The sequence below is a fragment of the Sander vitreus genome, chromosome 14 (assembly GCF_031162955.1).
Source record: "Sander vitreus isolate 19-12246 chromosome 14, sanVit1, whole genome shotgun sequence".
NCBI lineage: Eukaryota > Metazoa > Chordata > Actinopteri > Perciformes > Percidae > Sander > Sander vitreus.
Genome location: NC_135868.1, coordinates 6,974,983 through 7,001,742, shown reverse-complemented (window position 1 = coordinate 7,001,742; position 26,760 = coordinate 6,974,983). Strand labels below are relative to the sequence as shown.

The window sequence follows — 26,760 nt, the reverse complement described above, 5'->3', positions numbered from 1 at the left end:
AACCCTCTCACATTGGGTTATTGTTAAGACTATGTGACTATATGAACCCATTTCAGGAGATCTAGCAGTGGTATTACTACAACATTACAACATTGCCCTAATCACAGTGGGACTAACCTATTTAAATGAAGATGGAATAGTTGGAGAAGACATCATAATTAAGCCACCATCTTTATTTTGTATTCTGTCTCATGTCCTCGGCAAACTCTCTAAAAAGACTTAGTTTATCTCAGCTTATCAGAGCAGTGGCCCGGCCTGCTGTAATAAGGCAGTATCGTGTGCAGTATGTCTGATTTAAGCTGCATTCACACACACTCAGGTGGTCGTCAGACTGCTCGGCAAAAATGCAGGTCTTCCTATTCATTTTGAATGGGGGTAAAACTGAAACACCAGCACCTAACTGCCCAGGAGTTTGTGTAACCGCTGACTGTCGCTCCTTCTCTTTTCTCTTTCTCCGTGACATGAAGCTGCCTTCAGGTGCGTTCAGAAATGTCAAGATCTATAAACGATCTGACGGAAAGCAATAATTGTGAAATATAAAGTCTTCTTGTGCTTCATTTGGGGGTTAAATAACAGAAGAGGGTGTTGCACAAATGGACCATTTAAGTCATTCTCCCATCTCCGAACAACCCTGCGGCGAATCGCCGGATCGCTGTCTTTGGTCTAAAAGGAACGCGCCCTGAATCATCAAATACACTGGCAGGTTTAATGATTACATGGGGGAGATTAGGCAGAACCTTTATGGCACTAAAGCACAGCTGCCCATTTTAGAAGTAGCAATAATATATCCAGTCATCCAATAATATCCATTAAACAGTAGCACATTGTGCGCTTGACATGCCGTTCTTTGAGATAGCTTTTAGTAGATGTGAACTGAATGCACAATGGAGAAATACGTTTAAACGGATGAAGCCCCTCATGCTAATAAATTAGTTTTTATATGGGCTGAGTGAAGTTATATTAGGAAGATAAATGGAGGAGATGTGTGGGTTTCATGCGTCAGTGTGAAGGGGTTTTGAGGGACAGACTAATGCACAGAAGCAGTAACTCTAAATTGACAACTCTTAAAATTACTTCATTGAAAATGAATCAGTTTAGGCTTAGACCCGCTTTTAAATATTTGCAGTTGTTGCTGTCTTTTACTGACATGAATTTTTGAAAATGACCTAACGTCAACAGCGGTTGATTCGTGCTTGGTTGTGGTGATACCGACAGAGGGTGTGGGTGTACATCTCTACTGCTTTGCTTGACTTAATATCTGCTACGGTGAAAGAGAGAAAGACTTAATAGGAATGTGTGATCAATATTTAAATTGTTTGGGTAAGCCTTGTCTAGCTTACAAAATCAGCTACCAAGCATCCTAAAGCAGCAGGTTGGATCCACATGGAGGCTCACCTCAATTCTTATTGATGACGTCTCCAAATTCTGGGTCACGCTGCTGCCCAGTGTCACACACTCGTACGTTTCCAGTAGCAGTCACCCAGATGTGTTGAGTATGATAAGCGTTCCCTCGAGTTTATCAGCATCACACCAGTGGGGGTGCGGCCTCGCTTGTCGCCTCACTGGCACAGCTTACGTGTTTACTGTCATGTGTGTAAACCTGTTCAAGTATATTGTGTGATACCAGCTTCCATTACTGACCCATCAGATCCCCTGAAAGCTGCAGGCAGGGCTGCAGCGCCCTCCATAGGATAGACTTACCCAATTCTTTTGTAGTAATCAGGTCAAAGGAAATGATTAAGACACTTAGTAAACAAACACATTCACATCTTTCAAGTTTGTCTCAAGAGACGTGTTTTATTGCATTCCACATGTGAACATTTTGTTAACACTTTATCGCCACCTCTCTCCCCATGTCCCCACATGCACTATCCTTAAAGCTTTGACTTTGTTAACCGCAGCCCTCTCCCTGCACTGACAGGACCATAATCACACAGGATAGAGTACAATTTTGTATGTAATTAAGTGTGTGTGTGTGTGTGTTTGTTATTGATGTGAGCTGTGTGACACTGTGACTGCAGGGTGTAGGCGAGGGACCAAGGCAGAGGGAAGAGAAGATTTAAGAGCGAGAGAGAAAAGTGTAGGGGATTGTACCTTTTTAGGAGGAGGAGGAGTGAAGGATGAAGTAGCATAGTAGCAGTTGTTACATATGGCACAGATAATTCTCTTGTATATAATGTGTCCAAAAGGCAAAGATCTCTATGTGCTCAGTTGAGATCTGGTATTTTACCATTGGCTATTGAAACTGGACGATATGTTGATAAAGAAGGAGGAAAGTGGATCTGTTTTGATGTGTTGTTTAAATGATATAGAAAATGAGATCCATCCATCCAAAGCGTGATGCTTTGTTTAGTAATATAATAATAATAAAAAAAAAAAGATATTGATTTTAGTAAATATGGATGATGCTTAAAGACTGAGATGGCTGTTTCCATGTGAAACGTATACATACATTAGCCAGTTATCTTGAGAAAGCCTGGCAGAAGAGAAAAAAAAAAGCTCTTTACCAAGAGGATCGGTAGATATTTGTCTGTATGTATTTTTTGTTTTGTGTTATTCATGTATTTCTCCACATGATTTGTACACGCGAGACTGGAAGATGTCTGTTGAATAGTGGTGTCTTGTAATCCCATATGGGATGGGTCAAATTCTTGGCATGACGCAGAAAACCCCCCACAAACAAACTGTTACCTGTTACATGTTACTGTGTAGTCACATAGTTCATATCCAGAACCATCTAAAGTGTGTTTTGTTATGCTCACGTTGCCCACGCAAAAAGTTGAAAACTGAATTGGCAAGTTCTCTCCTCCTGTCAATATCTAATTTAAACTCATTACGTTCCATGATTATGGTGTATTATCACAGTGTGGACTTGATTGGATGCAAGAGAACATTGTACCTTAGTTTACCAAGCCTCCATCGACAATCCCCCTGAGCAGAGCCGTGATATAGAACCTAAAGGTCAAGGCACAATGGAGAGAGATTCAAAATGTCACATCACTTGTGCACCGTTCACTGCGGCACTTGAGTCTCTCTCTTTATTTTGTGCTGTTTGCTGCCATGTTGCTTGGGTCCAACTTTGGTATCAGAAATATTCCAGCTTGGAACCCCATCCTGTTCCACTGAATGAATTAAGATCATCCCAGCACCAATCCTGGATGGAAACTTCATTAGCTCCCTAAGCTGGAGTTAATAAGGTTTTTAGGTTGTCTGCTGCCAAATTGTCCTGTGGAACTGCTTGTTAAATTCCTCTTCCTTCCCTGATTAAGATGCTTTAGGAAAATGTTGCTTGGATCAGCAATGTTCTTTGGCTCTATTGTTGGCAGTCATTTTGTTTACGTACATTGTGTTCATGATTTTGTTTCCCCGAATGAATGCAGGTTGTCTTAAATTGACGTGGCTCGGCTCTCTGCAGCAATAGGTCCTTTGTCCCTGTTCACTGCCAGTCTTTCTCCATTTACCTGTCCTGAATACGTTTGCTTCATCAGCCTTTATCACAACGACATAGTTTGTGGTCAATACTGAGTGACCACTTATCGGTTATCCAATGTATCCATGTAAGTGCAATTATGGTTCACATGGTTTTACCTGAGTTTGTGAGTGCACGCAGGTGTGTCTACATCCCTCTCAGTCTGTCATGATTGCATGCATCTCAGCAGCAGAAGTGACAAAGTTTACTGATATCCGTCTCCAACTGATTATAAACTAATATAACTGATATAATTAACTGATATGATGCAGCTGTAAACCTATAGAGAAATACCTTTCTGTATACAGAACATACTGTTTTGCTAAACTTTGGATTCCCTAAACAAAATGTTTCTTCATTTAATGGTTAATATTGTGTTGGGGGTAATTGTTTTGTGCTAATACATGTACAGTGATTTATAGCTGGACAACATCAGCGTCTTCTGATCCTTCACTCGTCAGTCAGTGCACTGCTTTATTACAAGATTTCACTTTTGCTTGTCAAAACAGTGTGTCGGGTTAATGATTTATGTCTTCTGGAATGGGAAATGGGGGGGGGAATAGAAGCGTGTCTATTTTTAGCCGTCTTGAATCAGACTTTAGATCCTGTGCCCAAGACAACTAACGGAGGTCTGCGGGCCAACAATGTTTTGACTACCCTTAGATTAAATAACGATAACGTGACGTCTTTGTCGGTGATATGTCATCGTTTTAAATGGACATGTCCCAACTACATTTACAAAAAAAAAAAAAACATTCTGTTTAAATCATTCTTTTTCTGCTCCTGCAGCATGAGAGTTACGTGTTGTTGTTTTGTTTTTTTTACAATAGTTGAGAACACCATTTTTGACTTTAGGGTGCTAGATTGGGACAGTGTCTTTATATAAAGCTATAACATTTCAATATGCTTGGTCTCCTTGTTATCTCGCGGTCCCTGAGGGGAAGCATTGCTCCGCTCATCTGCCAACTCAGTTGTCAGAACAAGAATCTTTAATTTTAGTGACACATGAAGCAGACTAGGAAATTGAAATTTGATTCCGCTTAAATGATTTTGCTCCTTGCAGTCAGTCACGAATCACAATAAAAAGGTAACAAAATATTGGTTGTTTAGCCAAAGATATTAAGCCAATAGCGCAAGATTTGGTGTAATCATATACTGAATACTATGCAGTAAAGCAAGTATCGTAATTTAAAAGATTGTATGACATATATACATAATGTATGACTTTTAGCTATTTGGGGGAGCTGATTAAGGCCGAATTGAGTTATGATGATGCACTGACTGGAGTTGGATGTTGTGTACAAAATTAAACCATTCAAAAAATAATTTTAGTAATGTAAACTTTAAGCTCCTTAGCTATGAAATATTCATAGATTCATGTATATATTTAAAATCCCATTGTGTGCAAATGTGTACCACAAACAGAATTACAAACATCACAGAGGCTCATGACGTCTCTGCTTTATCTCTTTTTAACCGTATGTTGTGTGGCGTTCTGCTGTGCTCTCGACTGCTGTCGTCGTCTGCTTCCTGTTTGCTTCTAGTTGTCCCCAGACTCCCATCAAGCCTTGTGGCCTCCACCTTGAAGAGGCTGGCTCCACTTCCTGGAGACAGGGTGGTGCAATGTGGGAAATGTAGTGTTATCTCAGTGTGATACCGAGGCTGCTGCTCTGATGTCCGTAAATTCACACACTGTCAGTTTTGAGAGAAGCTAGAAAAGATGGAGGGACTGTGTGCGTGCGTGCGTGCGTGCATGTGTGTGCGTGTACTTTTATCTGGTGGTGGTGATGTTGTTCTTTCCTACTGCCTGGAAGAATTGAAACCATGTCTTTGCTTTGGCCCTCTGGGTTATTTCCAAGATAGAAATGGTTTTACTTTATTTTTTAGAGTTTTTGAAGTCAGAGAAACACGCTGTGATGCTGCGTGGGGGGCATCAACACTGGAAATGGGACACTGGGATTTCTCTTCCTCGTGTGTGTGTGTGTGTGTGTGTGTGTAAAAGCTCCGATAATCTCAACAGAGGGGGTATGGAGCAAGCCTTTGTTTGTGTATGTGTGTGGATATACAGCAGGTATATTAGTTATGCCTGTGGGCATCTGCACTTTATTACCGTGGACTTTGCGCTACATATGATGTATAAATTCTTTATATATTTTTAACTCTTTTGCTCTTTTTCTCAGTTAAACTTAATTGGGTTCCCACTATTTTACCTTCACTTGTTTTTTGTTGAGTGGTTGTGACCTGGAGTGGACCGACTTTTTTCCACACTTCGATCTCTGTTAGTTTTTAAAAAGTGTTGACAGTGTTTATTGAAGGCCTTGTGTCCACTAGTTTTATGTTGTTGTAGCCCAGAGGGCCAAGCCAGCAGTCAATGAGAGCACTAACAGTAACTACAGATGGAACATCCTTCCGCCAATCAATACAGTCTGTCAACACTCTCCTCTCTCTTTTATTGAGTTTTTCTTTCTCTCCTCGACCACCTTAATGAAATCTTAACACAAATTACTGCGTTAATCCAGACAGAACAACAATGAATGAATTTAGCTTCTATAAAAAATACTGCCTTCTTGTTTCCTTAAAGCGAAATTGCTGTTTCATTCAAAGATTTTCAGTTTACTGTCATAAGACTTAAAAAAAAAACTATTTACCTTTGAGAAGTTCTGTCAATCAACTAATCACTTAATCATTGCAGCTGTCTGATAGATCAAAATGCATGTAAATTCATTATTTTGGTGAGTTATTATTATTATCGTAACCAATTATAAAATAATAATAATAAATAGTACTCAAATTGCCATAAACCGGAGGTTCCTTCAAATAGGTGTTTTATTTTAGGAATATCTTATATCAACACATCTCTTTCTTTTCCACACAATAGTTTGTCCTCTCCTGTTCTTTTATTCCCACACCTCTCCTCTCCTACCTCTTCCTCATCTGTTACGTAACCCTTTACCAAACCCCACTTGTCCACAAAGTGTTCAAATGCCGGTCTTGAACTTATCTCCCCATGAGCTTGTTAAAAAAGGATTACTGTCCCTTTATGTAACCGTACTGACTTGTAACATACCTGACTCTCTTATGAACCTGTGCAATGGGGAATAATTACCGTTGCCATTGATCACTTTCCAAGTTGGGCACAATTCACATCCCTGCTACTTCCGGGCTAAACCGAGATACGCTCATTCATTTACTGCTCTGCCACATTGTGAAAAGAGCTGTGGTCTGTGTATATGCGTGTTGGTGTGTGTGTGTGTGCATTCTTTCGGAGTGTGAACACGATGAAAAGGTCTTCTAACACGGGGCCATTAGTGAGAGGGAAAGTCTGTCTCTGATGTACGATCGTTCCTCCCCTCTCCTCTTGTTGAACACGGTCAGTCTTGGTGGTCTTTGGCTTTCCCTCTGCCTTTTCGTCACTGAGACACACGCGCACACACACACACACACACACACACGCGCGCACACACGCAATAGTCTACTGTCTCTCTCTTACACTTTTACACACATAAAGCGTGATTTATGCTTCAGCATTAAATCTCCAATGTGGCTACGTCGGTAGGTAGGTAGGTGGAGACACAGCCCCTACGCCGTAACCTACTCCGTACCCTGCGCCATACCCTACGCTGTACCCTACGCCGTACCCAAGCTGTAGCCCGACGTGCACCTTTCGAAAAATGTAACTACATACATGTCGCGGCAACGCACGTCGCTCGGCTGTGGTTTGGTAGCGTTGCATTTCCCCCTACTCATTTCCGGGTTCTCATTCTCCATAAATAACATGAAATCAAGGAGAGGGTTAACTTTTCCTGCTACAGATTTTCCACCGTGGTCAGAAAGCACAGGGGAGACACTTTGTTTCTTCCCTTTAGCTTCGGAACGAGTACCGACTCTAGAGGCACTCTCTCACTCGATCTACCACACACTCCCCACGCACGCACGCACGCACACACACACACACGGCGGCCCTGCTATTCTCTTAAAGAGATCGACGCACACACCAACGCACAAGTATAATCTTCAGGCTTACATAGGCTACGGGGACAGCTCTGCGTGGAGCCTCCGCAGAACCATAAATCACGCTTAAGCGTTAAGTGACTCACTGACAACTCCACTGACTGAATTCCAAACAAACTCTCATCTGCCTCACACATGCTTACGTGCAAATAAAAACAAATGCACACAAGCCTTTGGAGCCATAAAACAAAAGTGAAAGTCCTCCTTGAGTGTTTTAGTTCATCCAGGCTACTTGATACATTTAACAAGCTGTTCTCAGGACAGTTTTACCACCAAACCCATTAAGACATCAAATAGGACCAAATGTAGTATTTATTGGTGAGTATACAGATTGTGACGTCCAGTGAAGGCTGTACAGTACAACTAAAACAAAAAGGATAACTGTTTTTAAAAATGTGAGCTTGTGTTTGTTTTGCACTCAAGGCAAAAAGCCAAATGTGGGCTGAAACTAATTATTGGCATTAGTCGATCATTTTTTTGAAATTATTTAATCTATTAGATGCTAGAAAACGTAATTGTTTTTGTCCAACCAACAGTCCAAAAGCAAAGTGTTTTCGGCTTACAAAGAAATATGGAAAATCCTTACATTTGAGAAGATGAAACCAGTAAATCTTTGAATCTACCGCTTGTTAAATAAAATAAAAACAAAAGAGAGGCCTCTGTTGCCGAGACGTTTACCAGACTGAATGTACATTTTTGACGTCGTGGCGGCCTTTGACAGCCTGATAATTACAGCGTTTTTAAGAGCTGGGGTCAAGTGCCCCAATGAAAGGCCGGAGGATGGGATGGCGGGCCGAGGAGATGGAGGGAGGGTCCTAATTGACCGGTGTCCATGGCAACGAGAAAATCTGGGGTTAAAATTAAGGGCCTGGTTACCGTGGTTATGTGTCAGGGTCCCCTGTATTTGTGTACACTCTTAACATTCTTTGCCCCTGCCCCATTCATTCCCTCACTTTTTGTCTTTCGTTCTTTCCCATCCACTGACCTCATCGTCTAAGTGTTTTTCTTCTTTGTTGTCGTTTTCGTCCCTCTCTCACGACCCTATGGACGTCTTGCTCTTTCTCCGTGGCTCTCACAAACACACCTCCTCCTTTACCCTCTTTGCCATCTCTCATTCATTCTCTGCTCTGTACATATGTAGCAAAGCAAGGCGCTAACAGCCAGGGTTTGAGGTCGGACAGAAGTAAAGTTGTATCATCTTTTTATTCAATTTTTTATTTTTAAATCCATGCTAGCTGCTTTGTTTTGTAGGTAGCAGTGCCGGTCAGTCGATCGGTCCACCACTTTGATCCAGACTGAAATATCTGATAGAAGAAATATTGGATAGACTAGCGCAAACGTTAGCACAGACATTTCATGGTGCGCAGAGGATGAAGAAGACTACTGGCTTTTGTGATCCCCTGACTATTCATCTAGCGCCACCATCAGATACATTTTTTTTAATTTGCCTAATATTTTGCTTTATGGTCAAATGCCTGCAAATGTTATGCTAGCACTGTAAGGATTATGTCTGCTAAATATTAGCATGTTAGAATCGTCATTGTGAGCATGCTGACGTTACTGTAGCATGGCTTTAAACTCTTCTTGTTTCGATTGTGCCTCACAGATTCCAGTTTTTATATATATAATATAATTTGTAAGCAAATTTCTGGTACACTTTTCTCTTTTTTTATCCAGCTAGAAACCAAACACTATAAACAAACCAAGAAAGAAGAACATTTTTAACTCTTGGAAGTGATCCAGCAGAGCCGCAGTGGATATTCTGGGTTAGGAGTTCACTCTCTCTTTTTTTCTGTTTCCCTTGTCACTCCTTGCTGCCACACTGACGTTGGCTGTCCTGTCCTCTCACCTGTTTTCTCTTCTTTCACTTTTGCCTGTCTTTCAACCTGTCTCCCATTGATCTCATGTTTTTGTTCCTCTTGGACTTTGCTCTATTATCTGTCCTTATCTCACCTGCTTTATCCGGTGCACCCACGAGATTAAGACTCCTTTCCCCCCACTTCCTTCAGTTGTTTTCCCGTTGCGTGTCAATTTAATCTGAATTAAAATAAAGTTAATTCATCCTCCATTCTCTTTTTGTTCCTACCTTTTCCCGCTCATTAACCTGTGATTACCTAAGGCCTGAGACCTGAAGCCTCTCTTTTTCTCACGGGGTCATAAACCTAGCGCTCTTTCTCCTTCCCTTTTTTCGAACTCTGTCCCCTCCCTCCTTTCCCACCATCCATCCATGCAGGGCTTCTCTGTGCCATTCTGGGTGACAGCTCTTACACTCTTCTTCCTTTAACCCCATCATTACTGCTCCTGGTTTCTCTGATGTGTCAGGGAAGTATTTGTGTGCGTTTGTTGTTTTTCTGCACATGTAAAGGACCAGATTTAAGCAGCGCTGTCAGGGTGATGACTTAAAGTGCTGTGATAAGACTGTGATAAGATTACCTAGGCAACTTGCCCACGCTGATGTCAACAAACTCACACTTATACGCATAAACATGATCTTTACCCTTTACCCCGAGGAAGGCTCTGACCGGGCAGTTAAAGCTCTAGAAGTCTTAGATCACAGTTTTCACGCTGCTCTTGAGCCTGATGGCTGAGAATGAGTCGGGTCACCGAGGTCATGTTGGTTTCCTGCTTCCAGTCAGGCTCAGTGTGCTTATGCTGCATACAAACCAAACCAAACTCCATTATAAAATCCCATAAGACTGATGTTATGTCCAAACATAGTGGGGGAATGGGCCTATGGAGCCTGTGACTTGGACATTCTGCGTCCTCTGACTTATTAATAGTCAATGTTTGTTTCCTTTATCGAAAGGAAGCTGATACATAGTGCTGAAGGAATGTAGCCTAGAAAACTAGACGCACCCTAGCGGCAGCAAATGTAATTTGCAGCCAGGGGGTCTAGCAACTCTCCGTTGGCTTGTGAGCTGGAAAAGCCAAACTCTGGCCGGGCCAATCACATCGTGTATAGAGTTGGTGGGCGGGCTTATGGCTGCTGCTGGGAACAGCGGTCTTTCGAATTGGCTTTGGCCGCGACTGTGGAAGACTTGGAGTTAAGCTTTTCTTTGAGAAACGAACAAAGAACGGCACTGAAGTCATTCTTAAAAACGGAAAATGTGTTCGGAGTTTTGCCGACCAGATACGGCAAAGGTTTAATCTATCAACTAGCTCTGCTACCTTCTTCGTTCCTATCCTATTGCATGCACAGAGAATTTGAAAGACAACCGTTTATCCCGCCCCTCGGATTGAGCCCTGTCAATGGTGAGTTCCCAGATCCAACATCTTAATGTGGGTCTGGCTTGTCAGGCTAGAAGGAATGAGTCCTAAAACCCGGAAATGAGTTGTCATTTCTGGACTTCCAGTTCCCTTGTCTCGGAGTCGGTGGGTTTTTTGAATGGGTCTTTGGTTAGATGCCTGAAATAAGGGCTGTCGTTAACACAAGCATGAGAGATTTCACGTTTTGTTCTACCACACAAAATACGTCCGTAAATAACCCATTTTGTTTTTTACGTGTCTTAAAAAGAGGTGGCTAAATGAGACTACAGAGGTTGTCAAATGTGGAATCATTTGGAAGCTAGTGGTGGTGATGCTGTAGTCATTGCCACCGTGGTGTAGTTTGTTTACAGTCTCACTTTAGCTTTTTTACTTTTTACTTGCGATTGCATTTACGCTTCAAAAATCATAAAAGTGGTGTTCATTTGTAAAGATTACTTTGCTAAACAAAACTTGTACGTATCATAAACTTGTGTTTGCCACAGAGTTTATTTTCTACAATAAAATGGAAAATGTTTTTTGCCGAAGGAAACGATGCTAACTTCGATGCTAACTTCTGGGTTGGTCTACAAAAATTGCCTCAACTCAGAAGTATTGGTTACATAACTTACAGCAATTCTTACCTTAACAATACGTCAGAAGGATGAAAATGAAATTAATAAATATTGGATAAAGGAAAGTCAAATGAAGTTCTTTGCCATAATCGATATGCCTTTTTATTCTTTTATAAACAAGAATCTTTAATGCATAAAATCTATTTTGTCTTTATTTTAAAGTCACTGTTTCTTTTCCACACATAACATCCAAAGCACTTGTGGGTAGTCACAGCTGTTTTTGTGCTGTTAAAGCTTATATGATAAGTCAGACAGATTCTTGATATTCCATGTTAAATGCTAAAGTAATCTATTTTTGGTGTCTGTCCCCCAGCTAGATTAGAGCAGTGTTTCTCAAATGGGGGTCCGTGTACCCCTAGGGGTACTTTGGAGTACTGCAGGGGGTACGTGAGATTCCTTTTTGAAATGTTAATTTCAAATATATCAGTCATGCATAATTCATAAAATTAATTTGGTTATGGATTCTAAACATTTGAAGTAACATTTAAGTGTGTTTCAGTTACAAGCTTGTTGAGTAAATCAAACACTAATGGTGCAGAGCGGTAATGTACCTCTTTTATATAGCCTTCTTTTTCTACCCAAAATGCTTTGCACTCGTCAGGGGGTACTTGGCTAAAACATACTTCAAAGGGGGGTACATTATTGAAAAAAGTTTGAAAACCACTGGATTAGAGCATAGATGCTAACTGTTCGAGTCTTTGTTTTCTTTTTGTTGTGCAGGGTGAGAGAAAGGACAGGGGTAATTTGGGCTTTGTTTCCTGAAAACAAAAGCTTTGCCACTGCTGCTGTGTGCGCTTCTATATTATTGGGTGTGTAGGCTCAGAAACCTTTCCTTTCCTCAGCCAAGTAATTTGATTTAGCTATGCAGGAATTCAAACTTCTAGAAACAAGAGTTGCTATCTTGACATTTTGGGACTGAGCAGCAGCAGCCATAGCAGCAGCCATAGCAGCAGCAGCAGCAGCCATAGCAGCAGCCATAGCAGCAGCAGCAGCAGCCATAGCAGCAGCAGCAGCAGCCATAGCAGCAGCAGCAGCAGCAGTAGCAGCAGCCATAGCAGTAGCAGCAGCCATAGCAGTAGCAGCAGCCATAGCAGCAGCAGCCATAGCAGCAGCAGCAGCAGCCATAGCAGTAGCAGCAGCCATAGCAGTAGCAGCAGCCATAGCAGTAGCAGCAGCCATAGCAGTAGCAGCAGCCATAGCAGTAGCAGCAGCCATAGCAGTAGCAGCAGCCATAGCAGCAGCAGCAGCAGCAGGGCCTGTGACCCAGTTTGACTGCCCCAATATTTGAATGTACTTTCCTGGAGATTCTTTTCTCATTTCTCTCTCAAGATTTCATTTCCGCATTCACAAAAAACCCCACTGTCATTTCCTGAAACACTAACTAGAAAGCAGCTTTGCAGGCTTTTGGGAAATCTGATTACATTACTGTTTAAAGGGTGACGATGATTGTAAATGTGACTTTGTGGTTTTCACACAGTCAACCTGTGTTCTATTGGACACAGATTAGAGCTGTTGTTAGAGGGAGGAAGCCTTTACAAGAGAAATGTTATCTCTTTGAGCTACCAGTTGAAGCAGTGGCTCTAAGCTGACCTCAAGTCTGTCTCCAGATAGGTCAACTTTTCCACTTTTCATCAGTTACACTGACATCTCAGTAATTCTCTGGCCCCTCTGTGTTTTGTGTGTGTCTGTATCTGTGTGTATCCTCAGGTCAACTCCTGTTAATCCATCCTTGTTAGTTTATTCGGGGGCCACACTTGTCCTCTGTCTTCTCCTGTTTCGTCCTCTCTTCTAATCTCTTAATGGCATCTCGGGGTATCGCTGTCTGCCTGCCTGTCTCTTTCTCTCCATATGTCTGTCTGCCTGCCTGTCTCTTTCTCTCTGTCTGTCTGTCAGCCTGTCTCTTTCTCTCTGTTTGTCTGTCTGTCTGTCTGATGACTCCTGGCTCTGTTCCTGTCTGCTCTTTGGAACGGGACTAGCGATCCGCTAAGTTCTCCCATCAAAACATAACTTGCTTAACTGTCAGCAGTACTGGGAGCCTTTGATGTGTTCATTCCACACTTAAAAAGAGACCACAGTAGGGAACAGAGTGGACGTGGTGTTCTCTGCCAAACCGGATAAAATAAGTTACTCACTTACCATTGGCTATTTATTGCTATACATGCTGGGGATTAACACAAATATGACAGAAAGAAATATAACACTACCTTTCTTTAGATTGTTATTTTGTTTTGCTTTACCTATTTATTGAACGGCTTATAGTATAACAACGGACAGGAAACTACGGAAGAGAGAGGCTGGAACTATGGTTATAAAGGCTGGCTATATGGTATGCATCTAAACCACTTGGCCACTAGGACATCCCGTACACACAAAATGTACAACAAACAGACTGGACAAAACAGCAACTTACCATTGGCTCCCATTTTTTCCCACAACAATCTCTTAATATAAATGGCTTTGTAGTTAAATATCTTAATTACTAAATCACAATGAAATATATCTTTTTTTTTTTTTAAACCCGACAACTCCTCAGCGTGCCTTTTTTAAAAAGACCCATAGTTGTCTGATATCATTTCTGCGGTTTAGTTAACTGGACTGTCAGTGAAGCCTCGATCAGGTCCAGTGATCCAGAAGTCCAGCTCCTCGCTGTGTGATTTGCTATGCCTGAATAACTAACAGTCTGAGGTTGATTGCTTATGCATGTTTCACCCAGCGATGCCAGATCCATTTGGGTAGAGCTAAACTGCGTTTTGTGTGTGTGTGTGTGTGTGTGTGTGTGTGTGTAAATGTTTTACATATTATGTGACTATTATGTCGTGAACATTAATGAACCTTTTTTGGGAGTTTTAAGCTGAAAAAGATGTTTGATAAAAGTCGATGCTGCCACACTGGAGGCAAACTGAATATGCTTCTCTGTAACTGGACCCAGTCTGCCCCCTAACTGCACAGTTTGACACTGCAGGGAAGAGTTTTTCTCATAGTTTGGATGTTTTTTTGAGGCATTTTAGGCCTTTATTGACAGGATAGCTGAAGAAATGAAAGGGGAGAGAGAGGGGGAATGACATGCAGCAAAGGGCCGCATGTTGGAGTCTAACCTGGGCCCGCTGCGTCGAGGAGTAAACCTCTATATATGGACGCCAGCTCTACTGACTTAGCTATCCAGGTACCCGTTTGGATGAATTTTAAAGTGGCTCCAACTTTCCTTGCAGACTATATATCAACTATTTATCATTGTACTGCAAACCGAATTTTATATTTTCACAGTGTGTAGTTCAGTGGCTGGGCTTTAGACAGCCAGGTGCCTCACTGTACTGAGCGTACTGCTGATGGAAAATATTCCCTCTACATCCACCTTTCCCCCTGAACGTGTATGTCTGAAACCTCCTGGTACTTTCATCTGAATGGTTCAACCTCAGAATGGCAGGTCAGGACTCTGGCGGATGGCTCATTTTCCAGACAGGAAGTGTTTCTGCTGCATTTCACCAACACAGAGGTCAGAAGTGCTGGGACACGACGTGGGAGGCTGGCAGGCACTACTGATGTGTCATGGTCACACCACATGCAGCTGTAAGGTGACCGGAGGCTCAGAACAGCTGTTTTATTCACATTCAAAGTGTTACAGCATTACAGCACTACCCTGTACAGAAGACTGAGTCTGGGGTATAATTTCATAATGGCAGAAAGCAATGATTACTGAGGCATTAGGTTATTTTCTCAAAAATGTACCTTAATCTCAACACTGAACTATCACAGCTTTGTCAGTTTCTTTGTTATGATACAAAAAAGATAGTTACATAGTTTAGAGCTGGTTATTAGAAGATAGTTACAGAGTTTAGAGCTGGTTATTAGAAGATAGTTACAGAGTTTAGAGCTGGTTATTAGAAGCTGCTTGCACAGATAGAAGCTGGAGGTGATTGAGTTCAGTCTGGCAGATGGGACTTTGTCAGAGGAAGTGAAGGAAGCGGACCAATGAGATGGAGAGCCCTGTTAGCCCAAGGTTAGAGGATCCACCACTCTGATGTGACTGTCCTTTTCCTCATGCTGCTCTTGCTGCTCACCCACCCTTCTGCCCTTCAGAAACATATTGTTTCCCTGTTTCCTCCTGCAGTTGGCTTGTTCCTTACACAGCTGGGATGCTGCATAACCACTCCTATTATATAGAGCTGGGTATTTTTGGAAAGTGTTGATACCGGTGCCAGCACGATATCCACATTTTTGTGCCGATACCAAAAATAATTTTTCAAAGAGAAAAGGAAAATTCAGGAACAAATTAGTTGCTGTATGGTTTTATAATAATAAACCTGTAACCGGTTTGTCTGACTGCAGTGTATATGTCCATCTCTCTGTGTGTTACAGTACTATTATGTGGAAGCACAGTACAGATAGTCATAAAAGTACTCTAGTACTGTGTGTGTGTGTGTGTGTGTGTGTGTGTGTGTGTGTGCATACTTTGTGTACCAGGGTGACCTTGCTGGCTATCTATGTAAAGGATGCTGACTGGGAGAATTGAGTTGAACTGGGGGAGGGAGAGACAGGGAGACATGACGTGCTGCAGCATTAAAAACGCAAGAGAGAAACATGCAAGCAAATTGACTAGACGTATGTAAAATAATTGTACTTCTTTCTGTCCAGTGAGGGTTAAATGTCTATTCTTTGATGATAAGCATCACATGAATTATATTATGCTAATACAGTGAAAGTACAGTACTGAGGCTCTACACATCAGTCACAAAAAGCTGTGTTGCATGTGTGTCTTATTCTCTTTGTTGGGGTGTGTGTGTGTGTGTGTGTGTGTGTGTGTGTGTGTGTGTGTGTGTGTGTGTGTGGCATTGAGTGTGAGATTTCTCTCTGTGATATCTGAATGAAATGGGTCATTGACTTCCCAAAACAAACAGCCAATACAACACCAAGCCTCACAATAGCACTATAGTTTCACTCTTTGTCTCCCTTTATGCTTTCCACACTCTCTTTTCCATCTTGTTTTCTTGGCCCTCCATCTTTCTTCTTCTCTTTCCTCCCTCTTGTTTCCAGCTTATACTGTAGTCTGACATCATCCCCGGGCTTTGTTACACCCCGTGTGTGTGTGTGTGTGTGTGTGTGTGTGTGTGTGTGGGTTGGGTGGATAAACTTTCCGGACGCAGCATTTCCTGCAGAGAGGGGACATGAGATTGAACCCCTGACCTCTTGACCCTGAAAGCTGTCATACACACATACACAGAGGTGCAAACATGCACAACGGCAGCCATTATCTCAGCCAGTGTAACGTGTGAATGTAGGAGGAAGAAATAAATGAAATTACCTTTTACATGTGAATGATTTGTGTTTTTTAATTTTTTAAGCAAGTTATCTTAAATTCAGATAAATTCAATGCAGGTTATCTGAGTTGACTCTGTGTGTGTGTGTGTGTGTGTAGTTGTATAGTATGTGCGAAAACGTGAGTTTTGTGTGTACATAGGTGATGAAACAATGAAGTGAAACACACCAGAAATATTTTAGTTATAAAGGAAATACAAATATAACTGAAACCAGTTATTAAAGAAAGTAGACCCAGCTTTTACTTCTTCTAAGGAATGTGGTAAAACTACAGTTAAAACCACCAAATTAGGCCTTAATCAGGTTTGGAACCTGAGTTGCAGCAGAAAACATAAGTCCTCTGGGAGGCCCGCGTTGGACTAGGTTAACTTGTTCTCATACTGCACTGTAAATTTTATTCTCGTCTTTTATCTGTTTTTAATTTTTTTAATCGTTTTTAACTGCTCTTTAATGTTTTATGTAAAGCACTTTGAATTGCCCTGCTGCTGAAATGTGCTATACAAATAAAGCTGCCTTGCCTAATAAATACATCAGTTGTAGTTTTCTATCAGTATGAAGTCGATTATAAAACAAAGATGTCATTGCTGTCAGAGTTTGGTGGTTTCTCAGAGCTAAATGTGACACTGGTACTGTCAGTGGTTTGAGTGTTAAGTCATGCAGCCCAACACACACATGTTGGTCTCTTCTGCCCCACAGTGGCAGCATCACACTCTTTACCACAAGAGACATGTGGTTGCTAAAATTCCTCTTTTGCCTTCTCTCGTTTTCACTTGGTTCCCTTTTTCTCTCAATCTCTCACTGTTTGTCACGCAGATTTTTATTTTTTTAATTCTCTTTGTTTTACATGCTTTCTTGTTGAATCACTCCTCTTCCTCCTCAACCAATACACGCAGTGCTCAAATCAAATCGTTTGGTGTGTGTTGGGAATTTATGTATTTGCTGATTTTAGGACAGACATGACTCTGGGTACTACAGTTTTGCTTTCTGCCTCCTAAAGACTCGCAACACTGTCGAATGCTCCCCCTTTTTTTTTTTCTTTTTTTTTTAAAGGTATTAAATTTAGAAAAAGTACAATGTTTCGAGCCCAAGTTGGCTCTTCTACAGGTAATTTTAGGACAGAAAGGACTCTGGGTAATGTAGTTCTGTTGCAATAGGAAATCACCAACAGAGGACAGGATTAACAGCTGGCATCAGTATCACATCTCCATTACCTCATGTCATCTGGTAATTGTGCCGATTAGGACATGACTAATGGGAAAGAAACGCATTACTGCTCTCTCCATATATCCGCCTTTATTTATTATATGTGACTAAATTACTGCATGATTACTTTCCTAATGGGATTATTGTTCTCTGGTGAAAATCATGCGTTTCCTAAATGACAGTTGTTTTTGAATTATTGTATTAGGGTTGGAAAATGGGCTCAAACTGCAGCATGAAGCTGAGGTTTCTCCCCTGACAGCAATTAAATGTCGTCAGATTGATTGTGGTTGTGTATTGTTGTGACCGGAGGTTGCTAGGACTAAAATGTCAGTGGCTTTTCTGGGCTGAGTTGATAACCTCGAACACACACACACACACACACACACTAACACACATGCACAGACACACAATTCTCTGCGAGGTGAGAGTAACTTGAGGAACCCCTGCCTTCCAGTTGCAGCCTGAATCATGCTGAATCACGCTGTAATGTCTCCACGTCCAACATGCGCGCACACACACACATGCGCACACACACACACGTGCACACACACACACACACACACGGTTTGATCGCCCCCTCTGTCTGAAGCTTTTGAGCATGCCATCAGCAGTCAGCAGACATTATTCAAAGATAGCAGTAGATAAATATCACAGCCAGGATGCATTGCTCACTCATAGCAACAGAGGTAAACACACACACACACACACACACACACACACACACACACACACACCTCCTCCCAACATACAAATACACACATCTTCCACAAACTGCTGCCAACATGTAAGCACATACGATCACATACAAATGCAACATGTGTGTATGCATTCAAATACAGAAAGAGTTGGTGTGTTATACTTATAAACAACTATATAAAATTACTTTAACATGCTGAACTAGAAATACACACACAGGAAGAAGAGCATGAGGGTATCTCCCATGTTGTTTCCTTTAGAGAGTGTGAGGAAACCACACACACAGAACACCTTTCCGTTTGTGTAGTCCATTTTTGGGTTTTTACCGGTTTTCTAACAGCGCACTCAGCAACGGCTAGAGTCTGGTCGCTTGTTTCAGGGGAAAGGAATTCACTGTTAGAGTGTCAGAGAGAGAGAGAGAGAGAGAGCGAGAGATGGAGGGAAAGAGGGAGGGCATCTGAATGGAGAGAAGAACTCAGAAGTTATTAGCTGCAGTAGTTCTGTGCTGAAAGTAGAGAGATGCTGTAGAACGTGGAACATTGGTGCTTTTGCTTTGTGTCCAAACAGAAGAAGTGAAAGGAGAAGAAGGATCCTTGTGATTCTGTTGGCTGACATTTAGAAAACGTTTGTAAAATGTCTTCTTTATGGACACAACTAGTTTTGGGACTTTACATGTAAGCCTGCAGACGGAGCAATAACTTTTGCTTTTTTTTTTTTTGCATTTATTGTCCGCTTTTTGGAGCTCCCTGACATTTTTTTTAGGAGTTTGGGAAGCAGAGCAACGTTCAGTTAATGAGACAAGATGGACTTTCTAACAGACCCTACAGTCATAACGCCTATCCTGGTGGTGACTTTTCACTTCTTGACAGCAGCTGGATATTGGTTTTACTGTCGCCGTCGTCGACGGACAGCCAGGTTCCAACAAGGTAAACTGTGACTTATGAGGTTTTGGTCCAACTGCTGCCGAGAGAGAAGTATAAGCTCTTTCTGTTTACTTTTTAAAAATCTTCGTCCCTTCTTCATGTCACCGCTCCAGCTAGGATTTATCTCGTCTTTGCAGAGAGAAAGGGAAGATCTCACATTAGCTCCATGTGCTTCCTGTTTAGGCTCCACCCCTTCTGTTGTCTGTGCTGTGTCATTTTTATAATGTTGAACTTGACTTATCGGTTAGCATGTCTGCGTTTAAATCACAGCCTTTAGCATTTAGCTCAGCATCTGCATGGCTTTTGAAAGAGTAGACCTACAGGTTTGTTTTTTTTAAGCTTATCTAAAGTGGCTTGTGCTGTAAAGAGTATATGGGTTTTATATCCTGTTACAGTGAGACACTGTATTTATTCTTTTGTGGTGCAGGACTTGATTGCTGTATCTCATCTGCATGAGTCAGAGGAGCAGAATCTTCCATATTTGGCTCTTTTATGGAGAGAGGCTGTTATATTTCATGAGCTTCTGAATCATATAGTCAAATCCATGTATTTCAGCCTGGAGACTGAAGTCTGTGTGTGGCGCTGTTTACGTGGCTGACTGTTTTAGTTTTATACCTTCATGCATTACACTAAACAACGAGCTGCTGTGCTGCCAGTAAGCTGCTGAGTTTAGTCATGTGTCCAATTATTCATAGCTAATGGTAAAACACTGATTTAACGCCCCATTATGCAGCATTAAAAACATTCCAGTTGGCTTTTGTAGTTTAGCCTCAGCGCTAATGACCTATTTATTGCCTATTCATTATGTAACAGCCTGTTGTATGTAAACCATTTTTATTTTTTATTTATCCTTTTCATTTATTTTTGACAGGACAGCTTAGACTTGAAAGGGGAGAGAGAGGGGGAATGACATGCAGCAAAGGGCCACAGGTTGGAACCGAATTCGCGGCCGTCGAGGACTGAGCCCATGCATATGCTAATGCTGCATATCCTAAACCATTTTGACTTGATATTTTTCACTGACCTCTATATCTTTTGCTCAGTAACTGTTGGTAATGCACCTCGTGTTGGTTTAAATCCAGTGCCTCACTGGAAAAACTGAGCTAAATTCTAGGTTAGTCATGATTGGTTTGGGACACGTGTCTAATTTTATCTGAATGCAACAATTGACTTTAATTCACTACGGGGAGAACTATCTGGCATGATATAACAGAGTGCAGATCAATGAGGTCCATCAATACTGAGAGAGAAGCCGATGCAACAGTGATGTTAACAGAGACAAGGGAGAAAATGTTAAAGAGGTAAAGATCCCCAAAGTATGAAGCACAGCTATTCTGCAAAGTAGAGAGGGAAAGGTAAGATATTTCTGAGGGTTAATATTGATAAACACAAATTATCACAAACCTGAGAAATAATATCTCTTTTTCTGATATTAAAGTGACACTTTACCCCAAATCAGTTGTGTGACCTTGGCCTTTGTGGGCTTGAAGATGACCAAAATAAAAAATAAAAAAATCATGCTTTTAACACCTTTTGAGCACCAAACCTCGCAATATACCAAAATATAAATGCACCAAACCTCAATATAAATGTTTTACAGCACTTACATATACAGTATATTATGTAATTGTGCTGTTTCCTAATACAAAACAGGAGTTTACATGTTGTCCACTTATACAGTCAGTTGAGGGTGCTGTTCCCAATGTGCTTCACTTATGGATTAGGATGCTGGACAGCTGTGGGTGGTTTCATGAGGGTGTTTGCATTTATTTACTAAATATTTTCTTACAATAGTTCATATTGAAACTCCGATTTTTTTTTTTCATTTAAGGTAGTCTAAAATATGACTTCATATAGATGATTTGAACAGTTAAAATGTGTGTGTCTCTCATGAGTAATACGATTTTAGGGACGTGTGAGTGATTTTGAGACTAGAGTGAGGCACGACTTAACTCATGCGTCAAACTTGACTTTCATGTTCACTTGCTTGTTTGATCTTGTCTCTAGGTTCTAGACGAGCCACTTATGTGTGACACCAGATGGTGTGTGTGTGTGTGTGTGTGTGTGTGTGTCTGTCTGTCCATGGTCACATTGCGTGAAACTTAGCCTGTCACAGTGGTAGGCCGAGCATGGTAGGGTGTGTGTGGGTGTGCCGCATTATACGTGAAGAGCAATACCATGCATATATATAAGACGTTTAAGAATTAGGTAATCAGCACCCAGGTTTATTCATGTAAAACTAATCCGAAAATGACACAATACACCAAAAGGCATGTAAATGTCATCTAGCGACGGACAGAGCGAATCCAAAGTCCATCCATCCATCCATCTTCGTCTGCTTATCCGGGGTCGGGTCGCGGGGGTAGCAGCTCCAGCAGGGGACCCCAAACTTCCCTTTCGAGCCACATTAACCAGCTCCGACTGGGGGATCCCGAGCGTTTCCCCAGGCCAGGTTGGAGATATAATCCTCCACCTACTCCTGGGTCTCCCCCGAGGCCTCCTCCCAGCTGGACGTGCCTGAACACCTCCCTAGGGAGGCGCCCAGGGGCATCCCTTGCCAGATGCCCGAACCACCTCAACTGGCCTTTTCGACGCAAAGGAGCAGCGGCTCTACTCCGAGCTCCTCACGGATAACTGAGCTTCTCACCCTATCTCTAAGGGAGACGCCAGCTACCCTCCTGAGGAAACCCATTTCGGCCGCTTGTACCCTGGATCTTGTTCTTTCGGTCATGACCCAGCCTTCATGACCATAGGTGAGGGTAGGAACAAAAACTGACCGGTAGATTGAGAGCTTTGCCTTCTGGCTCAGCTCTCTTTTCGTCACAACGGTGCGAATCCAAAGTCTATGTTGTTAATTGAAGGTGATTCAGGCTCAGCGTGGTTTATTACTGACCCACATCTAAATAAAGACCTCATCTGTCTTGTTCAATCGGCATGCCACCAAACCAGACCTGCCCTCTACTTCAGTACATTTCAGGGCCTATGTGTCTCAGTAATCCAATGGAGTTTAATACAACAAATACCTTACAAGATGCACTGTTTTCTATTGACCATTCTAATCAGTTGAACCCTCGGTTCTGTATTTTGATTTACATCTACTGATAGAAACTAAGAGAGCTTAAGTACAAGGCTTAGCAATTTTAAAGAAATTGTAAACCACCATGACTTACATGTTGTGTCAACTCAAACCACATAATGTACATATACGAGTTTCCTCAAAGAGGAGGTGTTTTTCTTTGTGGCCACAGGAGGGCAGATTTAATCTGATGTTATTCTGATGACGGGACTTGCGGCTAACTAGGCTACCTGGATGCAAATTGCTTCCTGTTTCCTAGGATGGCGAAGACATACCCTGCCTCTGATTGGGTAGTACTTGTTGCCTTCGTTGGTTGGATTGGTTAGGTTTAGGCATGAGGAGTGGGATTGGTTAGGATTAGGGTAGAGTAGGGCAGGACATGCCTTCGCCATCCTGGAAAACTCACTGGGCAAATACGCTAACTCGACAGCTAGCTGATGTGTAATTGATATGTCATTAGCTAACAAACAGGTAGAGAAAGTTTGGATATTTAGGACTAATACTGAACTGAACTTCCTGCCTCCGCCAATCGGCTGATTTTCAGATCTAGAGTGACCTTGTTCTGCTTTACAAACATTTAGCATTCAGTGTTTGTAGCTCAAAGAGAGAGAGAGAGAGAAATGGGATAAGAAGCGGAAGGAAAGGAATAATGACATGAAAAAAAAAAAAGAGGGATGAAGCCTGCTGCCAAGCTTTGAGTGTCACCAGAGAGGAGGAGGTAAATGAATCCCGGGGAAGCCAGCCTGGCTAAGAGAGAAACTGAAAATGAAAGGGAAAGTGAAAGAAGGGAAGATGACATTAACTGAGGAAAGGAGGAGGACACTTGGAAACATCCCTTCCACAATTGATTCACAAGAGGGGAAAGCCAGGACACCGGAATGGGAGAGCGAGGGAGATTAGAGGCGATAACGAGAGAGAAGGCGTGAGCGAGGGATAAGCACGCTGCGTGGTATTAGAGGCGTAAGCTCAGTCTGGTATTTTTAGTGTGGATGGTCCCTTATAGATGGAAAGAGGAGAGCTTCACTACAAAGGCTCTGAAAAAAGGAGGAATCTGACGGCAAGAGGGAGCAAAGAAGAAGAGGACAAAAAAGAAGGTGGGATGGCGAGAAGGGAGTAACGTCACTGGTGGAAGAAACCGAGGAAAAGGAGGAGCTTGTGTTGCTCTGTCTGAGCTTGTTTCGACTGTAAGAGTGTGTGTGTGTGTGTGTGTGTGTGTGTGTGTGTGTGTGTGTGTGTAACTGTACAAAGTACAACTGCTTTAAGAGTCAGGCTGTCATATCAGCAGAGGTCTGTCCTGACTTCCTGACTCCTGGACAGGGTCACATGAGGATTGTTGTTTGACTCAGACGCTGTAGCTGAGCTTTTTTAGCCTGTGCAGACTCATTGCTTCCACACTGCTGATTCTTGACTCTCTTTCTTTCTTTTTCTTTTTTAAACGTGACTGAGCAGAAATTATTCAAAACTGCATCTGCACTGTCTGGGGCAGCAGAGCTATTTTGAGAGACTGCAATAAACAAGGAAGAAGGGAAGCGAGCTGCTTCTCAATAATCTGAGTTCAGGCTAACAGCTGTGGAATGAAGCAGATCTGGACAGGGAATTGTCATGTCATGATATGGATGATGTGTTCAGCAGCACGCAGTGTGAGTTAACGCCTGCTGGATGCCTCTTATTCACTGCTGGCTGCTTATTGTGGCTGCCTGAAAAGCACAAATCTGGACAAAGGCCAGAAATATGACACGGCTTTTCTTCATTATGTACCCCATCGGTCATCTCCCATCTCTTTTGTGCACACACAAGACTCATGCACTAATGAGATGAATGACTCTGCCTTGGCTGGTTTTCCTCACAATATTAAATTAAACAACGTCACAAATCCGCCTGGCCTCTCTGAATGAGTCTAAAGTCCATTTCAGCCAAAGTGTCTTCCACTGTTTTCTTCACAAAGCGACAGAGCTCACACCGCTAGGAGCCCGAAAGCCTCAAGACTGTTGACTCTTTGACAAAAGAAAGCTGGAAAGTTTGTGTTTGCCTCTTAAGGAAAGGAAACATGAGAAAAGGAGCAGGAGTGAAGGCAAGGGAATGAAGATATCAGGGCGCTGCTGCATCTGGTGTTTGTCAGCTTGAACAAGAGGAGTGTATGTTTGCATAGTGTTGCAGAACAATCCATGATTGTATGTTTTTTTTGAATGCTTTTGTTGCGTGTAAAGAGGATTCGAGTGGATTACATCATCCCTAAAGGATATATCTGGGACATTTTTTTTCAGAATAGTTTTTTCATAACCTCTCTGCGGGATACAAACAAACCCCCCCTACAAAAACTTAAATTGTAGATTCACTGAACATCTATTGTCCTTCACAGGCATTCAGCTAAAAAAGAGAAAATATCAAAAAGGAAATGATTTATTTTGGATCGAGAGTTGCTTACCTACGCAGAGCGAGGGAAAGGCATTGTAGAGAGACAAACAAGACAAGATAAACAGAGCAAGCACCCCTGCAGCTCTGCAGAGAGACACCGTCAGCTGCAGCCAGTACAGACCGTCTGTTGTGACCTGGAAACAGAGAGCAAGCGAGCAAGAGAACAAGTGACACATACACAGAGAGAGAGAGAGAGAGAGTGTGCCACTGCCTGGTCAGGAAGTAGAAGTAAAGTGAGTGAGTAAGCAGGCTGAAGAGGAGTGTCCTTTTGGACCGAGGGGGAGGAGCTGCCGCTGACATTGACAGACACACGTGTGAGAGCAAATGCTGCTGGGGAAAGAGTCAGGGAGGGAGAAGGCCGGTCCTAGAGAGGCTGACATGGCAGCGACCACAAGGATCGAGGAGAGAAGGAACGAGTGAACCACACAGATTTTAAACCAAGAGACAGAAAAGAGGAGAGGCTCCTCAAACTGGTACTACCTGCCGGTGCTCTGCTTGTGGCTCACACTCACACTCCTACTGCAGCTTTTGGATACGTGGAGGCAGCTTGTTGCCAACGACATCTTACTGCTATAATTATCTGACTTCTGGCTTGGATTATGCACCGTTAGCTTTAAATGAAGCTCTGATTAGAGGAGAACAAACACTAGAGCTGTGGATGATGTGGCCCGACTACAGAAATGAATGTCAACTAAACGCTCACCTGTACTCGCTAATGTGCTGTGCAGGTCAGTGTGTATCCCAACGTGTGTGTGTGTGTGTGTGTGTGTGTGTGTGTGTGTGTGTGCGTGCGTGCGTGCGCACCCACCCATGGAGTAAGTGGACAGTGTTTGCAGTTGTTGTTTACATGCTGACATGTGTGCAGCGTGGCTTCTGTCAGCACAGGTTTCACTGTGTGTTTGAACAGTTCCTATTTGTGCACATACCGGTGACAACAGTTATGCCAAATGTGGTCTCTATTAATCACTGTGGGTGTCAGGGAAAAGAATGAGGCATCAGTGTGTGTGTGTGTGTGTGTGTGTGTGTATGTCTGTGTTCTGTTGTGTTTGGACAGCGTGGAAAGGGGGGTGTGTACGTCTTAACAATGCCCTACACTGTCGATGAATGATCGCCTTTCCGTGGCTGTCACTCACATACTTCGACTCTTCTCATGTCTCCAGTTTGGGTTTTGTGAAAATTATAAAGATGGATTCATGACCTAATCGCCTACATGAACCTGATAAGGCTTCACAGGTGCAGTGATGAGTGATGACTGTTTAGCACAGTGTGGTTAACCGATATACGTGTGTGCATGTGATCTAATAACATGTTAAAGCCTTAGTGTTTCCTCTGGGCTAACTAGCTCAGCTACCCTGACAGGTTTGGGAAGCAAGGCATGTTGCAGTTGTGAAACTATTTTGCAAGAGCATGTTGAAATATGTGTTCTCTGCCTAGGGGCTTTCCCTTTATGTAAACTCTGTCACCAAGTGTATGAGTACATACTGCAATGTAAATTGAACTTTTATCTAGTTGAGATATTTGACCTACTAAATCCTGCATTGAATTTGCTCTTTGGAAATCCTTTTTACTTTTGGAGCTTGACACACTGAAGGTGTTTAGAGTCTCTGTAAGTTTGTGTGTGTTTGTATAGGTGTGAGAAAGACAGATTACAAGAACTCTTTGAAGAAGGAAGTGATAACTTCTATCTTTCCCCATGGCTGCTCTCCCGTACGGCTCCTCCATGGCAACTGATAAACAACTGGCAGGAGGGGAAGTACCTGCAGCAGGCCGTTCTCT

At 42.3% G+C, this 26,760-nt stretch overlaps 1 protein-coding gene across 14 annotated transcripts in view; it reads left to right on the top strand.

The window, feature by feature from the left end:
- The window catches only part of macf1a (microtubule actin crosslinking factor 1a), a 219,733-nt gene that overhangs the window by 51,788 nt on the left and 141,185 nt on the right, over positions 1–26,760 (top strand). For 5 of the 14 annotated variants that reach the window (XM_078268411.1, XM_078268410.1, XM_078268402.1 and 2 more), the window contains exon 1: positions 19,032–19,496. The exons of 1 other annotated variant lie outside the window; for it this stretch is intronic. In XM_078268411.1, the coding sequence (XP_078124537.1) occupies positions 19,373–19,496 (124 nt within the window). In that variant the 5' untranslated portion in view covers positions 19,032–19,372. Of the gene's footprint in view, positions 1–19,027; positions 19,497–25,313; positions 25,713–26,760 lie in introns of those variants that run through there. 8 more of the 14 variants (XM_078268407.1, XM_078268406.1, XM_078268405.1 and 5 more) reach the window with 5 other exon arrangements.